The following is a 20,287-nucleotide window of genomic DNA, read 5'->3' on the forward strand; positions in this document are numbered from 1 at the left end:
TGGCACGGATGGGCAAGGGTCCCGGCCGCCTCAGTGCAGTCCTCAGTGTCCAGAGCAGTCTGCAGAAATAAGACGTGGTTCGAACACTGAAATAAAGGGCAGCTGGGTCTTTTTTTTTTTTTTAATCGTACATTTTTAAAAGCTCAGAAATCAGGTTTTCCTCTTGGCAGAAATAGAGAACTAATTCCAAGATCCCTGGGGTCTGTGAAGCTGGAGCAAGACCTACCCATCTACTCCATCATTAAGTCCCCAGATGTACACAAAGGTTAATTACAAATATTTCTAAACAGTGCAAAAGGATTCTCTGAAGGAAGCATCACAGGCTGTCTAGGTACAAAACAGCCACGGTGCGATGGCTAACCTCGGCAATCCCTGGCACCCAGGGGAGGTAAAAATTTTAATTATCACTTTTAAAAATGCAATACTTATCATCTGAATGAAGCATGTCGACACACAAATCATGAAATGATGATTCTGAATAGAATCTGTGTTGGTTGATTGCATAAGCAATACCTCTTGTTGCTGAAATAGCATCTCAAAGGCAAAATAATGACGACATGACGATCCATGTAAATCAAGAACTGCGTGTGGGTTTATTTTACATTTGAGAAAACAGTGGATTTAATTGTGTGAACCAAAATGTACTGTACAATATTAATGACAGAACATCAAAATGTATAATTAATAGTGCAGTGCTCGCTTGGTTTTTATTTATTTATTTTTGTCTGATAGTTCCTCTGAGTACATGCATCAGGGAAGACGCAGGTGCCAGGAAGATTTCTCTGTTTAAATCAAGCTGCAGGAACTAAATTTTATTCAAAAATTGTGGTTTTACATTATATACACAGAAATTTAATATAAAATGACAATATAAAAAGTTAAAAGAGAAAGCATACAGCCAGAAGGTACAAATAAAGCGGAATAGATTAAAATGATACGATATGTAACATACAGGAGTTTTTAAGCTGATGCTGGCAACTTACAAGGAAAAAGGACTTCAACATTTGCCCCCCCCCTTTTTTTTTCATTTACCAATGCAGCACGCTATAGAAAGGTCAGCTTGTACCAAAGCTTACATTTGTAAATAACTATAAACGGCAGTATTTTACAGGAAAAAAGAAATAGCATTTTTACACATTTTTAAATAATAGCTTGCATACTTCTTTTTCTTTTTTTTTTTTTTCTTTTTTGCCAAAGTGTCACTTTCAGCATCCAGAGGGTTTGGGCATAGTGGCAACGGGGGTCGCTGTTGCTGCTTGTGGTTTTTGTTTTAAACATGTAGAGTCGTGGCCTCCTTGCCCATGAGTCCTCGACAGCTTTCTGCCTTGCAATGGCTGCATGCATGTTTCCCTCGCAAACCAGTCCTGCATATAAAAGCTCATTTTTTAATTATTAAATAAGTTTTGTGTCTGACACAGCTTTTGATCTGAATGAAATGCCTTTAAGCCTTTTTTTCTTTCTTTCCTTTTTTTTTTTTTTTTTTTTTTGAGTGAAAGGCACAGAGATGCAATTACATCCTCAAAGGGTTAAATTTGACACCACCAGGTTCTATGACCTTTATTGTCATGGCAACTTTGTAATTTTAGGATGTCTTTTTATCATTGCTATTTGTGTCTTTCTTTACTGCTAAATAAGGTCTCTGAGTAGTGTGCCCCACTATTTCCTACAAAAGATAGCTTAACATCAAGAACAGATGTTGAAAATAAAGGTCAGACTTTGACTCACAGAAAAAGAAAAATAACATGCACAGATCAGACAAAGAGCATATAAATATAACTACAAAATATGTGTAAGAAAAACCAAGGTCCAGAGAGGCAGTCCAGCAACAAAGGAAAGACTGATTTCAGCGGCTCAGGCCAGGCCTAGTGCAGTACGACGACGTTTAGTGCAATGTTCTGCGGTCACTTGCAAACCTGGACGCTACTGTTTCTCCAGCTCGGTCACGTAGATCAGGTGGTCCTCCGGGGACTTGCCGTGCGTCTTACTAAGGTGCAGTTTGACTGCGTGCTTGCTCGCAAAGGTCCGGTTGCAGAGCTTGCACTGGAATGTGGAGCCCAGGTCTTCCTCGGCAGCCCCCAGCGGGCCCAAAGTCTTGTTTGCGAGGACTTTGGAGACATTCTGCTGCTCTTGAATCTGACTGAGTGGCAGCTTGGAGAGGTCCTTCAGGCTGAAGCCCAGGTGCGTCTCCAGATGGCTGATGTAGGTGGAAGCAGTTCTGAATTGAGAGGCACAATCGTTGCAAAAGAAAACAGGATGCCCTGTGTCAAGGTTCTTGAGGAATTTTGTTCCCCCTGTCCTCCTCAGCTGGTACTTCACATTGGCCAGCCAGTGGCTGATGGTGGTCATGGAGAGACCAGTGAACTTGGAGATGTGCACCCGCTCCTGTGGGCCCAGGTCCGACATGATGTACTTGCCCTCAGCGGTCTCCCGCAGGCTAGATGCAAACTGAGCCTGCAGGATGAGCAGGTGCTGGGGGTTCCAGTTGGACTGGCGCCCCTTCCTCTTGTGAACAGGCGACAGCTCGTCCAGCGCCTCCTCGAAGCTGCTGCCATCTGCATCAGACTTCTCTGACACGGTGGAGGGTGTGGAGGACTTGGGGGTCAGACGACCAGTGAGGTTCTTCACCATGTCGGAGATATCCATGAGGGCGCTCTCCCGGAGAGGCGACGACTCCGAGTCGGCCACACCAGAGACCAAGGGCTTGCTTTTGGACTTGGTCAGGTCGATGGGCTGGTCGCTGTTCTCGTAGTAGTACCGGTCGATGGCGCCCGTCTGCTTCGCCGGGGTGGTGGGGTAGACGGGCTTGTCCAGCATGCTGTGGCTGATCTTGTACAGCATGGCCAGTGGGTCCAGAGAGGGGCTCACAGGCTTGGACACCTTGCCCAGGTGGGTATTCATGATGGACTGCAAAGCGCTCAGGGGGTTGATGAAGGAAGGTTCCGGCGAGTGGTCTGTGATGATGCCCAGGTTGTTACAGCCATTGGTGACCTTGGCCTTGAGAGGGTCCGTGCCGTTGGGGGTGTGCGCCTCCACCTGGCCCTCCTTCCTGGCCTTGCCGGCCTCGGCATCTGGGCCCTTCTTCAGCTGCTTGCCACCACTTTCCTCGGACTTGGGGAAGTCTTTATTCTCCTTTGCCAGGGGAGACGCTGCCTTGGCGGGGGAGCTCTTCTCCTTCTCGGCCGGCCTCTCCTCCTTCTTGACGCTGACCTTGCCGGTGACCTTCTCCACCAGCTCCTCCATGGCGGACACGTTGCTCCGGTGCGGCGGGGGCGTGAGGCTCCCGGGGGAGTGCAGGAGCGCGTTGTGCTCTGCGGAGGACAGCGGCTTCACGCTGCCCACGTAGGACGGCTGCGCCTGCGCGCTGTGCGCGGCCGCCTGCAGCGGCTTCACGGTGCCCGGCAGCTGGTAGGCGGCGTGGATGCTGGGGTAGCCGCCCCACGAGGGCGCGCCGTTCTGCGCTTTGCTGATGGCGGTGGACACGGTGTTCTCGAGGGACTTGAGAATGTCCACGCCCCCCTTGGGGCTGTCGTCCAGGTCCTCCTCACGCAGGTACTGGTAGAGGGCAGTGGGCTCGAACTTCTCCGTGGCATCCTCGCTCTCCTCCTTGATCTTCTTGTCCACGTCGCCTGCCGGCGCCGGCGCCTTCTCCTTCTCGGGCTCTTTCTTCTCTTCCGACGCGGTGGAGCCTGCCGGGGAGTCCGGCTGCTTCTTGATGCTGGAGGCCGGCAGGCGGGTGTGGGTGGTAGGGGGCAGGGGTATGGACTGGATCTTCTCTTCCACCACGGGGTCCAGAACCAGCTGCTTGCCTTTCTTGGAGGCCGAGGTCGTCACCTTCAGAAAGTGTCCCGTGACCATCATGTGGGCGGTTAGCTGCTGCAAGGTGTCGTGGGAGCTGCCGCACTCCATGCACTTGAGGATCTGCGCTTTGCGGGCCTCAAACTGCCACGTGTAACTAGCACCGTTCTGGTAGCCATAGCGGTTATTTGGGGTGACGTAGGGGTTTGCAGTTTTCTGGTCCTTGGAGGACTCGCTCAGGGCAACCTCTGCGGCCACGCCTGTGGGCTCCGGGGAACAAGGGGACGCCAGGTCCTGCAGTGCTCGCTTTTTGGTAGAAGGGACCAGTTTGGTGATGGCTGGCACTGGCTCCTTCAGAGGCACTTTCTGGTAATGCTTTGTTTTGATCATGTGGACGCTGAGGTCCTGTAAGGACTCAAAGGAGTGTCCACAGTACATGCACTTCAGCACCTTCTGCGCGTCTTCCTTTCCCTCCATCTCCATCAGGGAGCGCTTCCTGGGCTTGGACCACCGCTTGGTCTTCTCAGAGTCCTTGTCCCTGTTGTCATCTCGGTAGTGGCCCGTCTCGTTCATGTGCACTGTGAGTTCCACCAGTGTGTCATAGGCAGCACTGCAGTCTTTGCACCGAAACTTGCTGGCCCCGGTGAACACGGAGCCGTAGAGTTTGTTGTTCTGGCGGTAGAGCTGCACGGTGCTGAACAGGCTGGGCTCCGGGAGCAGCCCGTAGGACGAGGTCTGCTGCAGGGTCTTGGCCAGGGCGGCCTGGTGCCAGTCGTACCCGGAGCTGCTGCTGGTACTGGTGGTGCTGCTGTGGCTGGTGCTGGTGCTGCAGCTGGTGCTGGCGGAGCTGGCCGTGGTGCTGGCCGTGCTGGCAGGGGGCGTGGGGGTGGGGGTGGAGCTCTCCTTCTGGCCGGCATCATTGTTGCTGGTGGTGGACCCCGACTTCTTTAAATCCAAAGCTAAGCTAGACCAGCAGGACTCCGAGAACAAGTTTGCATACACGGCTTTGATCTGTGCCAAGCTGTCCTGGGGGTATGAGATGCTGTCTGGACACTGCGGATCCTCCTTCTCTTCTTTGGAGGAAGAACTTTTGAAATGGGCTAGCTGGTCACTGTTCTCACTGAAGGGTGACCCGTAGCCAGCGTCCTGATTGGTCGCAGTGCTGACGGGGGAGTTCTGGTAGCTCTGGGCCTCTTTGATTTCTGTCTCTTCATCACACACAAATTCGCCCTCCTGGATGTCCAAAGACAGCCCACCATCCTCCACGTGCTCTCCATCTATTTCTGCTGCCTTCAACTCTTCCTCGGGAACATAAGCTAGGAGAGAAAAATGAGGTGCAGTTAGAAGGCGTACATCATCTTCAAGGACGTGGCCTCCCCAGCAGTTAGGTGATCTTTAAAAAGATGTTTTTCAGCCAGGCTCCCAGGCTACAAGGCCACCCCAACTCTGTATCTTCCTACTTTGCCACTATGTGGCAGGAAATAGGTTTCAAGAAGACAATTCCCCACCCTGGTAAAACTGGCTCAACAGAGCAGCCTAAACTGTGGGGCAGCATCGCCAATGTGGCAGAGGGAGCCAGGCAGGAGGACAGGAGCCGACCACATCCCCCAGGGATTCCTCCTGTAGACCTTTCCCCATGACCTGCCAGTCCCCTTGTGACTTCTATGAGATAAGTACTTGGAAACACTCATAAAGCCAGGACCTACCTGTCTATCAACATTTTGGGAGAGATTTCATAGGCAATAGTATATGGTTTCCATAAATAAAAATACTTCTGCAACAAATACTGCCTGCAACAAAAATACTCTGGTCTCCACTAAAAAGAACACGACACAACATCACCACTCTCCTGCATGGACCAAACACAGCACCATCTATGTGGGGGAGCCAGACCGGTGACCAAGAACCACTGCCATATACCAATGTCCAAAGCAGCATCATACACCATAGCTCAAAAAAGGAAATGAGCCAAATGTCCATCGATCAATGAATGGATGAGCAAAAGGTGCATAGAGTATCATCCAGCCTTAAAAAGAAAAGCAGTACACCTGCTAACGCCATGGTGAACCTCAAAGACACTGTGTCACCTGAGGCGAGCGGTCACAAAGGGCAGGCACCGTATGACCCACCGTACGTGAGGTCCTTATGATAGAAGCATAGACATGGACAGTGGTGTGGTGGACAGGGACAGGGGAGCAGGGAATGGAGAGCTGTTGTTGGGGGCCACAGTTTCAATTTTGCAAGATGGGTAAGTTCTGAGATGGGAGGAGGTGGTGGCAGCTCAGTGATGGGAGCATTCTCAGTGCCACTTAAAAATGATAAAATGGTGACCTTTTTGCTATGAATCTTATCATGATAACATTTTTTATTATAAAAGGCAACAGTAAATGCTCCATCCGCCTGCCCAGGCCTACAGCTGCACAGCACAGTGGCTTCATGGGCTCAGGGCCATGTCTCCCAGGCCACCTGTATGTCCTGTAAGGACACCTGTATTTCCTGCAAGGACAGGAACACATGGTGTTGGATGGAGCCTTGATTTGTACTGCAGGTCAATTTAGACACCTAATATGTCACATATCTTCCTAATTCTCAAGGGGGGATCATTGCATGAATCACCTCCTAAACTTACTTGACCTAGGTACTTCTTAAAAAAAAAAAAAAAAAAAAAACTGGGGAATTTTTTTGGGTTAAGATATTTTCCAAAAAGCCCCTATTAAAATGCACAGATATGCCCTGAGATGGGTGTCTCATTAAATATAATCATTCATTATCACGTTATCAGAGCCAGATCCTAAGGGAATGTGGCAAAGAGCGCAGACATTTAAAGGGAGGGTGATGTGCAGGACAGAGAGCATACTGGGCCCCAAGGGGGGATGCCAAGGGCAGGCAGGGGCACTGGAGGGCATCTGCCCACTCAAGTGGAAGGCTTCGGATTGTGGAGCAGCATGCAGGATCCTAGCACATGCAGGATCACCTGTGTGCATGTGAGCCCATGAGTCCGCATGCTCACATACAGAGAAACTGAGTCAGTCATGTGGAGAGCTCTGGTCAACACAGGCCCTTCAGAATACCCGCACACACTGTGCTGCTCTGCACACAGCCAGCCCCACCTCCGCACGGGCAGTCTGAGCACGTGTTCACGTGTTCACAGCAGAACACACACCAGCAGTCCACTGACGGGCCCAGGAATTCCAGTTCCTGTTAATACTGCACTGCTAGCATCAGAAATAATCAATGTGCAAGACCCGGGTCTTCAGCTGTGGGCATCGACATCTGGGCAAAACTTTGGATGACTCTGCAGCCCTCCTACAAAGTGAGAGGCTTGCAGAACACAAAGGTGGCTAAGTTCACCCCATTTTCATTTTGCTCATGATGATTGAATGTTCAGGATGGTCCTGTTCTGAGGGTTCCCGACTTGGACCCTCAGCCCAGGGATCCCGCTTGATGGCCTCTGCTCAGGTTCATCCCCTGTCAAGCAACCCAGCTGGGGCCACTCTGTTGGAGGAACTCAGGCCCTCCTCCTCTGCGGGGTCTCGTGAGGACACTGAAGGCTGCAGGGCATCCTGGGCAGGGCCGAGCTTGTCTGAACCTGGAAGGCATCAGGGCCCACAGGGTTGGCAGGACTCTGAGCATGCGTCATCCCAGGAGCACACCCTAGCAGCAAGTCTCAGGCACAGCTAAACTTAGGACAGCAGTAAGATTGAGTCCACCCATCTGTGACAGGAGGCTTCATGCCTAGCAACTAATTTAAATGGAACATTCTGTTGCACTAACTCAGCTCCAGTAGGAGAGGCCCATCACTGCGGGTCCATTACTCTCTGTGCCTCCACCCCTGGGTCACAGTGGCCTTCAGGCTGCGCATCTGACTATAAAAAGGCACGCCACGGTCCCTGCAGCAGGGAACCAATCAGCGTTTGCTGAATAATACAATATCCCCCATATCCACAGGGGGTATATTCCAAGACCTCAGCGGATGCCTGAAACCACAGCTAGTATCCTGTGTCTGATATATTTTCTGATAGAAACATATGATAAATTTTGAATTATAAATTAAATATGGTAAAAGACTTATAGAAAGTAATAACACAATAGAATAATCACTGTGTTAAGTAAAATAAGGGTTATTCGGCATAAGCACTGCGATACCACCACAGCTGATCTGAAAACTAAGACAGCTAAGTGATTAATGGGAGGGTAGTATATAAAGTGTGGATAGAATGGACAAAGGGATAATTCACATCCCACACTGCACAGAGCAGGATGGTGGGAGTTTTCATCACCCCAACTGGAATACATGTAATTTAAAATCTATGCATCATTTCTGGAATTTTTTTAATTAATATTTTCATACTGTAGTTGGCCAAAGGTTACTACAGATAAGGGAGGAGTTCTGTAAATGACTTTGTATTGGTCAACTTGGGCATATTAAAATTCTACAGACTGGGTGGCCTAACAAATATTTACTTCCCACAGTTCTGAAAGTCTAAGGTCGAGGTCCAGTGAGGTTCACTGTCTGGCACAGCCTCCTGGCTTATAGATGGCCCCTTGTCCTGTCCTCCAGGCGATGGTGAAGAGCTCCCTCCCTTCTTCCTCTTGAAGGACACTCCTATGAATTCTATGGACTCCGCTCCCACCTGCAGCCTCACTTAACTTTATAATGTTCCAAAGCCCATCTCAAATGCAGTCAGTCCATGGGGAGGCACAGTCCCCACAGGTAGACTTGGGGGACATAATTCATTGCACAGGGGGCTTTCTCTAAACTGACAGCAGACATGGGAACCCTGTGTGCCTGCAGGCCTTGCTCAGTATCAGCCAAGCCTCACCCTCTCTGTGGACACAGGAGCCCACACAAGATGGGAGGGATGGGTCAGGTGGCGTGTCAGGATCTAGGACAGCATGCACTGACATAGGTGGCTTCCTCCCATGCTGCTCTCTCATGTGTCCTGCTCTCCTCTTGTCCCAGTGGGACGGGGGTCATTGAGACCATGTCCCTTTCCAGGTCCATTCCTGAGGCAGTCCAGCCTCACCTGGAGGCTCCTACCTTGAGCTGACATTCATCTGGCCATGCCGACCTGGGACCAACAGGCAGAACCACACAAAACAGGAGGCCTCCTAGGCAGGTGTTCTTCAGTAAGCCACACCCTCAGAGGCCATGTCCACATGCACACTCCACAGAGCTGACATGGAAGAGGTGCCATCACCCGGTCCCCCTGAGCCATGTCCTGGAGTATGACGGGCAGGCTGCAGGGCATCTTCAGGAAGGAGGCAGCCCAGCATGGTCCCAGTGAAGGCTAGCTCTGGGCCTCTCTGCCCCAAGGTTGGCACACTCTCCTTCCAGATGCCCTGTCCTGTCTGGAGGTGGCTTCTGCTCCTTCTGCCTGCTACACTCCTGGGAGTGGCCCAGGGCCTCAGTGCTGGCCTCCCATCTGCCCTCCCAGCTCTGTGCTACCGGGTTGTGTCATCTGCATGGCCATTCCCCTGCAGCTGGCTCTGTCAGCCATAACTCCCACAGTCTGCCTGCCTATAGCACCAAAGCCCTCCACACCCCAGCCAACCCACCAACACCAGCCTGCCTGCGCCGCCTCGACAAGGCTGCCTGAGCGCCCGTGTCTGAGGAAGGCAGGAGGTGAGTGAGGTGCACACAGGACACCCTGCCATGGCCCTGCCATCCCTCTTCCGTGCAAGGTCCTTACTAGGCACTGCAGCATCAGAGAACAGGTGTAGGCTACCAGGACACACTCCCGAGGCCACGCCTCCAGCCACACCCAGCTCCACCCACCCACTGCAACCTCAGGGCTGTTGTGACAGCCTCCACCAGCCTCCTCCCACCCGCTTCCCGACACTCCTCCAGGCTGCCCCTGGCTCTGCCTCCCAGTTGCAGTCCACCACGGCCAGCCCCTGCCCCCAGGCCATCCTGTCCATCTGGCCATGGCAGCCCATCTCCCTAGAGGCATGCTGTCTGAGGGGCCCCTTCTTTGCCTGGTGAAAGCCACTCTCCCTCAGATGTCCTGCTTCATGGCAGTATTGCTGCCCAGGATCGCCTCTCTCTGCAGGAGCAAGGACATTTCCTGTCTGCCCTCACCCCAGGGCTTTCCCACTCACCTAACACTGAGCAAGGCCCATGGCTCAGGGCCCAGCACCCGCCTCCCGCTGCCCCGCTGAACTGCACTTCAGGTATCACCAACATGCCCACATTACAGCACTGAGGCCCAGGGAGGCTGTCTGACTCCCACCAAGTGGCACAGAGCGCGAATCAGGGAAACGAGCTGAGCTCAGGTCCCCCGACACCCGTGCAGGCACTTCCCCTCCTGCTGCTAGTCCCCAGCTACCACCTTTGTCTCCCTGAGCATCCAAGTGCTGGGCAGACATGGAGAAATGAATGAATAATGACCCAAATTTGTTCTGTATGAAGTATTTAGGGGACTTTTTTAAGTGCCAGACATGGTGTTATAAATAAAAGAATCTCAAAAAAGAATAAAAGGAGAGAATTTAAAAATCTGACATCTGACCCAATAAATTTATTTTTGGAAGTATAATCTAAGAAGATAATATGAAGTGCAGAAAAAAGCTTTCTGTGCAAAGACGTCCTTTACAGTATTAGGCCACGTAAAACTGGCCCCAGTCTGAATCCTCAAGGGTAGGGCCAGTGAGTGAGTTAGAGCAGTCCTAGGAGGCAATGTCACTCAAACATGAAGGGTGCTCTAATGACATGAGCAAGTCATTAAGGGGGAGGGGCGGAAGACACAGTTGTACAGGGAGTTCCATGGGAACATCCTTCTCAGAGAGTGTTAACAGTGGTCTCCTCCAGATAATGAACGCACGGGTAATTTACTGTCTAGTGAAGTGGCTCTTTGATAAACATGCGTGTTTTCAAAATCTTCTTCAGAGCTTTCAGTTTGACAAACACAGGTTAGCCGCTGCACAGGGCTTCTAGAATGAATCAGCCAACACAGACTCCACTGGGCACCAGGAGCCACGGCCACCAGTAGGACCTTGAGCCCAGAGAACACCTGGCCGAGGCAGTGATGTCAGGGAGGTTCTGTTAACTGTTACTTCTATTTTTTTTTTAATATTGAAAACTGAAGGGGACTGAGTGACAAGCAGGGGTGCAGGCGGAGCTGGTGCCAGCATCGTGGGCCCCGCCCCAGCTGCACTCAGCTGCTGCTCCCCAGTCCTCCACACACTGGTGCCTCCACGCCCCTCCCACACTGGTCCCTAATTCCACGTCCACCCAGGTTTGCTTTGGGAGGTGGACAGAGCCCTGCAGACAGTGAGAGGGGGCGAGGCCTCCCCGTGCGGTCAGTGGCCTGCAGCTACCACGGCCGCCTACTTCAGTCTCACCTCCTTCTGAACCCTGCAGCAGTTGGACTTTCGCATGCTCTGCTGGGTACTCGGTCCTGTGCTTCTCTCCCTCAGCTACTTTACCATCTATGATGTCCTCTGAGCTGGTCACATGTATTCTTCAACTCTGTCGAGAATTTACACGACACACACGAAGAAGCACAAACCCACTCAGGACAGCCTCGGGGCTTCTGTCCGCCACCCCATACTTCAGACCATGGACCTAAAGCCGCCTTCTGACCCTGGGAAGCTGCCACCCACCCTCCCCATGGAAGCACATCCCCCACCTTGCTCATGGACCCATCCCAGACGGCGCTGCCACTGCCCGTCCTGTGGGCCTGCAGCCAAAGGGCAGGTCAGGCTAGCTCTTACTCTGAGGCTTCCTGACCACTGAAGGGCACAAACAGTGGGCAGCCACAGCCTTTAGTGGGTATGAGGAGTTCAACAGCCCCACAGAGACAGGAGCAGGAGGGAATGCCCATGGAATGTTCCAGACTGATTCTGTGGGTGTCCACCAGACTCACCTTGCCCTTCCACCCTCCATTCCAAGACCCTTCCAGGAGGGCTTAGTTCCAAGGTCCCAGTTATGATAGTAATAACATCCAGAGCACCTGCCCCAGCACTTCTAAGGCGCACCCCAGGCGGCACTTGGCCCTCTACTTTTCCATGTTGTACTGAACACCGGGTGGCTGAGCCCCCTCCCTCAGCTCAGCCAGCAGGCAGCAGAGCTGGGCTTCCAAGCTGCTCTGCCCCTCAGACGCCTTTCTTCTAATGCAGTACGCCAGTGCCCAGCTCTGCCCCCAGGACCACCCAGGAAGGCCCCTACCCTTCCAAAAGTGGGTGACAAGAGTGTCATCCCAGGGCAAGAACTCCTTGGAAGGAGCCAGAGCCAACTGGGTTTCATCTCAAGAGTTTCGGCCTGGGAAGAACAAGAAGGTTGGTATCACAAAGGCTGTACGGGTGGAAATCTCCAGCCCAGACCCAGGGTCTGGACACAGGAGTGCTCAGATATGCTGTGTCCGTGTCAGGGAGGGATGGGCAGAGACTTCTGGAGACCAGTCCCTACCAGCCTACACTGTCACACACAGCGGCTCCATCAGTGACCCTGGGCAGAAAGGCTGATCCAAAGAGAGGTGCTCCCCAGGCAGCCTGGACACAGAGCAGCAGAAACAGGAGAGATGGATGCACATTTGTCTTGACAGGCCAAGGCAAATGTAGTGCCACTGTGGTTTTCTATGCAAGGACCGATCCCCATGAGCAGTGTGACATGGGGAGAGAACACAGAAGGCACGGGCTGTAGGCCAGAGCCCGGGGACCACGGCTCAGTGATATGGATAGGGTGGGCCCCCTGCCATCGCACCCCTCAGGCCTCCGGGTCCCCAGCAGCACACATGGCAATGAGGGGGACTCGGGGGGTTGTAGGAGTAATCGTGAAGATGAAAGAATCATGGTCCTCACGAAGCCCAGCTCTGTTTATCTGCTGCTATGGTCTAGAGGTTGCACCTCCAGAATTTCTCTGTGAGAGCACCAGCAGGTGCTCAGGTCAAGAGGGTGGAGTCCCCAGGGTAGGCTCGTGCAGAGAGCCGACTAGCACCTTCCACATAAGGACACAGAAGGAAGGGCTTCTGCAAGCCAGGGAGCAGCCTCATCAGGCACCATGTCTCATGGCCTCAGTCTTGAACTTGAACAGGAGTGTGGTCTGTGCACAGGTGTGCTGTCTTTGCCCCACCACAGGAGCAGCCCAGCTTAGCCTCCTGCCACCAGAGCCGCTGTGAGCACCACTAAGCAGAAACAATAGGAAGGGGACAGCAATTTGCCTGTCTCATGCAAGCCGACCCACGGCCACCTGACAGACAGACAGCAAATGTGGGCCAGTTGATCATCCGGGCCCCTTCTTCTTCCCCGTCCCTCTGCCTTTCAGCAGCTTCATGGACTGAGGACATCTTCCAAAGAAGGGTGGAGAGAGGGGAGCAGCAGGAACCCAGGCCAGGTGGCAGTTCTACTCTCGGACGGCCCTTGGCTGCGGGAGGCAGCTGGCAGCGGGAGGTGTGGGGACCTGGTTCACCTACTCTCAGCTTTCCTGATCAGTGCGCATAATTGAGAGTTGGCTGTGAAGGAGGAAAATGGATATTTAAAAGTGACAAATACAAAATGCAGGTCTTCAGTCTCTGCCTGGCCACTGCCTTACCGTAAAAACCAAACTTGGCTATTGTATTGCCACCTGGTGAAACTATATGATCATACCAAATTACATGTTTATCTACATCAAACTATTTTTTTAGACTAGCAAATGTGATACCCATGAGCAGATGGCCACTATATCAAAATACATTTACTCCAAGGGGCCAATTCACAAAAGGGGTTTGCACACACCTAAGTGATGAATGTATGCCTTCGATTCACTGCAGAATCTTGCAAAACACACCTTCTCCCAAATTTATAATTGATCACTTGTAAAGTAACTCCACCTCCATCATGGAGAAAGCAGGTGGTTTTGATGAAAGTCAGAATATATCAGGAAAGAAAAATGCAGAGAAAGCAGATACAGGCAGAACACGTGCCTTCTTAGCCCGGAAAGAACATAAAAGTGTGAGCAAGATAAATTAATTTACCGACACCGTTCCCATTTCTTGCAGGGGGCTGCCACCCTGCGAAGCAAAGCTGAAAGGGCTACTTATGCTCTAAGGTGACAAGGACAAAAAGTTTTCTATCACTTTGGCAAATTTTAGCTCCTCGTACCCATCGTTAATGTTCTGGTTTGCTTAGGCATTTGATTTGTAACAGAACTATCACTTCACCTAAGCCCCAGGAGAAGCCATTTTTAAGAATTGCAGGGTATGTAAATAAAATGATCTCTGTTTTTTCCCAATACCAGTTTTAATTAGGAATCCACAGGTAACTATCCCAAAATAAATTCGCTCACTGCCCCAGAATTCAATCTCAAATTAAGTGAGAAATAAGAAACCTCATTTAAGGCCCTTCCTGCTCTTCCCATAAGCGTATTAGATGCTGATCTTTTGCCTTCAGCCAGCTGCGTGTTACAGCAGCGCAAAGCACCACGCAGGCGAACCCCAGTGGAAAGGTTTCCCTGGTTTTCAGTGGTGTCAGAAAGAACAAGAGGAGAAATACATGAGAACCTGGGAAAAGTAGAGTTTGAATGAAGTAAGAAGGGTGAAAGGTAAGCAGCTCTCGTGAATATCCGAGTGGGTGCTGTGCCCTCTCTACCACTGATATGCATACCCTCCTGGCTGTGCCCTCTCTACCACTGACACGCATAGCCCTCTGCTAACTGAGCTGGTCCTCGCAAGGCGTGCAGACCCAGTGCCACACACCGGGAAATCACATGTCCTTGGCCACTGCCCTCTCTAAGGAGGACAAACCCCATCCAGAAAGAGCACAAGGAGTCTGGGTCTACGCACCCGATCTTAGGAAGCTCAATAGACACTAAGCACGGGTCATGATCCGACCTCCGGGAAGTAGAAACGACTTTCATGAGCGGGCAGGACTCACCTGATGCAAGAGCGTTAGAAATGCAGACGTGTATAGGAAGCACCTCTTCCAACAGTGGAACCCAGCATTAAGAAACAAGCAGAGCAAGCAGCATCAGAGCTGTGCACCTGAACCCGAGAACCAGCACCTCACCCTCCGCCGCCTCGCAGCCGTCTACCCTCTCCCACAGCTCAGGGCCAGTCTACTTCTACAAACTGAACTTCTGCAGGTCCCAGTTAGGGGTCTTGGGACAAGAGAGCAAGAGGCAGAGAGAGGGGTTGTCACATTCTCCCAAACTCGCCCAGGTCTCAGGCCTCAGATCGGAGCCTCCATTTCAAGACGGAGAAAACCAGACTCCTAAATACTTAAGACAAAGAAGATAAGCGGGAATGCCGACCCTTGGTGATCAGGGTGCCGCGGTGAGCAACTGACATGGGCAAGTATCTTAGAGGCCAACTTTGAGCACCAAATTAAGGGACTTGTATCTTGAGCCATGCTGAGGTCAGACAGATGCACGCCGTCACTACTGGGATGCACCAGGAGCCAGCCCTTCCCTCGGACTGCTCCACATTTGAAACCAAACATGGGGTCACAAAGCACCTGATTTCCCTAGACCCCCTAAAACAATAATGGTGTCAAAAGTCATATATACATTATCACAACAGAATACACAGCTTTTATCAGAATAATAAGGTTTATTTTTACTCTTACCAGTGAATGCTCATAATTGCTTTCCAAGATGCTTTTTAAGAAGAATTTTATACCTCGACAGAGACAAACAGGAAGAAAAAGGCACATAAAAATTGACAAGTTTATCCGGAGTAATTCTTTTTCATGACCCTTTGTTTCCTTACACACTAAGACTTTCCAAAAACCTTCTGTTTTCATTACATGGTACAATTTACAGATACCCATGGGGTGTAAGGGTATGCATGTCCTGGAATAGGTCATAGTATTAGCAGGATCTGTATTTCCAGTGATGATAGTTGGAGAACAAAGTACTTCACAAGGTGAAGGAGCACAGTTGTTTAGCCTAAAAGAACCTTAAGTGAGAGGCCACCAGATCACAGAACGGCATTTTCTCCATGAAAGGCCTCACCCTTGCGCCATCAGCACCCGCCACCCCACCCATCATGGAAGGGTGATGAGTGAGTAAGCTTGGAAGTGGTAACTGCAGGATAAAATTCTTCTTTTACAATCACTTATAGAAATAAATGACATTTCTCCCATCAAATAAAACAAAGCCTCCAAATCATCATTTCTGCTATTTCTTTTTGTGTCAAAACAGCTTTGCCGTCACTCCCCCGCCCTTGCTGAGCCTACGGGATGGTACAGAATGTGACGGTGCCAACAGTCCTGTCCATGGGGGTGGGGGAGCGCATGAAGCCACCTTGAGGGCCAGGGGAAGTTGGCTGGAGCCAGGGCAGGAAGGGAACGGCCAGCCTCCCAGAGCACACTTGTGTGCCCAAGTGTGTGCACATGTGTGTCAGTAAAAAATGTTTAAATACACAGGCCCCACCACTCCTGAAATGGGAATGGGACGAGGGGATCTTATGGTTAGGCTTCATTTTTTATAATTTAATATTTGTTGTCATAAAATGTGCCTTCTGGATGCCAATGTGTCCCTAAAGATGTGCTGTCATCCCCAGTAACATGAAATTCCGTGCATTCTAATGCAAGTGGACATAAGGCAATGTATACAGTCCCTGCTAGAGCTTAATATGACACCAGCCATGTGTGCCCTGATGGTTCACAGTGTAAATACACACATATTGTCTGAAAAAATATTTTCATCTCAAACTGTAACTATATAATGAGGCACAAACATATCTTCCCCAAGTTAGATAAAAACTATTTCTCAAATTGTAAATTGTTTAAAACATCTTTATTTCTTTAGAGAAAACAAGACTTGCTCTTGTCAGCAGTCATTCTGAGGATGGTGAGAAGTGACAGCTGTATTTGTTTTTTCATGGCTAAATGTAGCAAAGTTTCAAATTCCCTCGAGTCTGCAGTTAAATCTGTATCCCCACCTAGGTCTTGATCTGCACCCCATTAGGCATATGATGAAGTTGCTTACTGAACCTCCGTCTGTCCTCCACGGCAGGTACGTGCTCCCAGAGTGCTGCCCGGTCATCACCATTGTTCCTTGGTGAGACAATCGAGAGGGTGTGCTCTGCTTAAAGAGCAGGGGCAACAAGAGAAGGCTTCCCTGGACATGCTGTGCGAGGCAGGGCGTCTGTCCTGAAAACCTCCCCGGTGCCAGCCAGTTCCTCCAAATGCCCACTGACACAATGGAACAAGCTCACACCATGTCTGCTCCTGCCATGGCAAAACCTCAACGAAAAAGTGAAAGACGCTTTCTTTCAACAGAAGATGCTCAGTGTTTGCCAGGCTCTCGATTTGTATCCTTGGAATCATTCGGATATGGCCACTTAATGTAGCAGGCTAACTGTCTCATTTGCAACTCACATTGATGTACAATGATACAGTCTAGCAGGAGAAAGACAAGGCACTGGAAAATACCGGCCTGAGCACATTGTTTCAGTGTGAACCTGCATTGAACACTGACGTGCTTGGAGCCGGGGGCTCTGGGCCACTTGGTATCGCCCAGAACTCCCTTGCTAGCACTACAAGGCATGTGTGTAAGGCACACTGTGACAAAGAATTCCGTTCCAATTTAGAGATCTTTGTAAACAGCACTAGCAATTCACATAAAATGGCTGTTATTCACATGAGCAACTTCAGGAAGTAAAGTGACTCTGTAGGCAAAGAGAAGGCCATTCTAAAAGCAGATTATTCATAATTATAAGGGAACCAGGAGAAGGAGGCCCTCCTCCCCCTTTACATCTTACACGGGGTCCTCAGCCAGGGGACAGGATCACCCTTGTGGTTCTCAGCTGGAGAGGACCCTCGCAGGTAGCCCATTAGAGGAACACAGAGACCCCCCCCTCCCCAGCTCCCTTAGAATGAAAAGAGCAGGTTATTAGTAAAGGTCTGCCAGGGAGATGGGGTGCTGGCTGCAGCCGCGATTCCATCTCTGAGACTTCCTTGCTCTTCCCCTTCCATCTGATAAGCCATACATCCCGCGTTCTCATTAGGCTCCCATCACCAAAGGGAGTGGAGGAATCCGTCAACGCCCCTCCCCGCTCGGTTCTGTCGAGATGATTTCATTGAAATGTTCATTTTCATCCCTGCTGGCAACATTAGAATGGAAGTATTTAACCTGTTTCCATTACTTATACAAATTGCCATTATGGGGCAGGACAGATGTTAGAATCGCGCCACGTAACTAACTTCCATACATTCTTTACAGGGAGCGAGAGAGGAAGGCAGGCGGCTAGGCCGCATTACCCAGGCTCAGAGATTCATTAACTTCGCACATCAGCCTCGTACTTTCTTTCTTCATGAGAATTCCCAGGCTGGTTGGACTCATTTAATTTGGAGAGAGAAACCTTTGTCAGTGATAATGTTTTGATCAGGTGCTTCGGAGGGTGGGGAGAGGGGAGGGGGAGGGGCAAGAAGAAAGAACAGGGGGAAGAGGAAACCACCTTGTCGAAAATGTTCCCTTCCCAACACAAATGATGAAAGGGAAGTCACTCGGAGCCGCTGGTGCTCAAAGATGGCTGTCACTTCAGATCGGCACGGGCACAACTCACCCGACAGGTGACACTTTGGTGAGCAAGATCCTGCTGCATTATTGAGCACGCCAGGGATGGGGCTCAGGAAGACTGAAGGCCCAGGATGCCTGGGGCACCTGAGAAGTGACTTCAGCAGGTGAAGGGGTTTCACTCTTCATTTGCATCCTTGAGGGAAGGAGAGACAAAGTTTCCTGACTGCCAAGGCACTGAAGGCTGGTCCGGGCCCCAGTCCCCGGCTTCCTCCCCACTCTCCTTCTGATACCCAGAGCGGAGGCGGGAGCCGTGCTCCACATAACTGGTGGATACTTGGAGCCCAGGAACTAATTACTGCTCCCATCTGAACAATTTAGCGTGAACTTCCTGTTCTAGGGTCATTTCCCCATCTGATTTCTTCTGAGACGACTCCGTGAACACATCCAGAGGTGCTCAGAGGAGGTGGGATTCTTACAGAATGCCCAAGGCTGAGGCAGCAGTCTCTAGGAAAAGGTCTTAAGTCGCCTTTGTTTGGGGGGATAAGAAACAAAGAAAAGCATCTCCCCGTGCTCCCACAGCATTGCCCTACTGAGGCCACCGGTCCCCCGCCAACACCCTCCAGGTGTCTCTCTCCCTCCGGCTGCTTCCTCTGGTTACGCCCATGAGACCAGTTGGAAAGGGTGCTGAGCATCCTTAAGTCAATGAGGAAAAAGGAGAAAGAAGACGCTCAATGGGAGAAAGAAAGACATTCTAACAGAATCCGAGCTACTCGGTGGAGTGGGCTCCAAAGTGGACATCCGCCAAGCTGAGGCGGATGTGGAGAAGGATGTTGGATGCTAACAGCGCTCAGACACCCACAATGGCTGCCGGGAGCCACCATGAGAACATGTTCTCTGTGGAAATGGAAAAGCCCACCACAGTTGTCAGATGCGTTTTTCCCCAGTGGCAACACTGAAATCTAATCTCCAATAGGAATAAAACAAAATAGGCTAATGATCCACCCAGAGAGAGGGTTTCTCTCAGTACACAAGTAAATTATTTGGGAGGACTAATAATATACTATTATTTCAAAAGAAAAAAAAATGTTATTCAGTAAATATCTATACCCAAAGACCATCTTCTCAACCTACATATGCACATCTGCTCTGCATGAAAAGATCGCGGTGGCAACAGGTAATCCACGCCGAACCTCTGCTCTGGGCCAGGCATGACCCTAAGGGCCCCACTGGTATAAACTGGGTCAGCCCCTCGCCAACCCTCTAGGAAAAGCCCACCATCACTCTCCATCACGCCACATGAGGAACTGTGGGAAAGTGGCTCTGTGAGGTGTTCACACAACCAAGAAGATGTGGAGGGCCTTCCGCAGGTGGCTTGTGCCAGCCAGGAAGATGTGAAGGGCCTTCCGCAGGTGGCCTGTGCCAGCCAGGAATCAGGGAACTCTGGACCACTTGATAAAATTCTCCTGTGTGCGGCCACTGCTGCACACAGCCACCTCCGTGGGCCACGGCAAGTGGCCTGAGTTTGTGACAGCAGGTCTTTGTCTCCATGAAGGTCAACAAAATTGGTCCTGGGCACTTCTGCTGTGGCCACAGGTGTTGGCTGTGACAGGCTCCAGAGGAGGCATTTCTGGGACTGCCACTGATGGGCGGCCACAGGTCCCCGTGGGGATGTTTCTGGCTGCTGCGCCCAGGCTCTGTCACAGAGACAGGAAGTAGCTCTGCAGTCGCCGGGAGCCAGGGCGCTGGGGAGGAGCTTCAGCTGGGGATGAGAAGTGAGTTCTAGACGTTCTAGGGAACTTCTTTCGGATGTGGATGGCACCCAACCCTGAAAATGCTCTTCACACACATCACTGAATTGACTCTAAGAGGGTCAATAAGATAACTTTTATGTATATTTTACTTGCATAAAAGAGGGGCAAAATCACCTGATTCCAACCATGACTCCTCAGCTCTCCCTGTGGAGTGCTTCTCTGCTCCAGCCAATAGCCTCCCTGCCACTGAGCAGGCTTCAGCCAACTCACTGGCCAGCCCTCCAGAACCCCTGGACCCACA

General features: G+C 51.0%; 1 protein-coding gene across 2 annotated transcripts in view; it reads right to left on the reverse strand.

Moving 5' to 3' along the window:
* Nucleotides 1-570: 570 nt before the first annotated feature.
* The window catches only part of Tshz1 (teashirt zinc finger homeobox 1), a 73,701-nt gene continuing 53,984 nt past the window's right edge, over nt 571-20,287 (reverse strand). The window contains exon 2 of one of the 2 annotated variants that reach the window (XM_071602633.1): nt 571-5,111. In XM_071602633.1, the coding sequence (XP_071458734.1) occupies nt 1,921-5,111 (3,191 nt within the window). In that variant the 3' untranslated portion in view covers nt 571-1,920. The remainder of the gene's footprint in view (nt 5,112-20,287) is intronic. The other variant, XR_011704761.1, reaches the window with a different exon arrangement.

The sequence above is a fragment of the Marmota flaviventris genome, chromosome 16 (genome assembly GCF_047511675.1).
Source record: "Marmota flaviventris isolate mMarFla1 chromosome 16, mMarFla1.hap1, whole genome shotgun sequence".
In the NCBI taxonomy this organism is placed as follows: domain Eukaryota; kingdom Metazoa; phylum Chordata; class Mammalia; order Rodentia; family Sciuridae; genus Marmota; species Marmota flaviventris.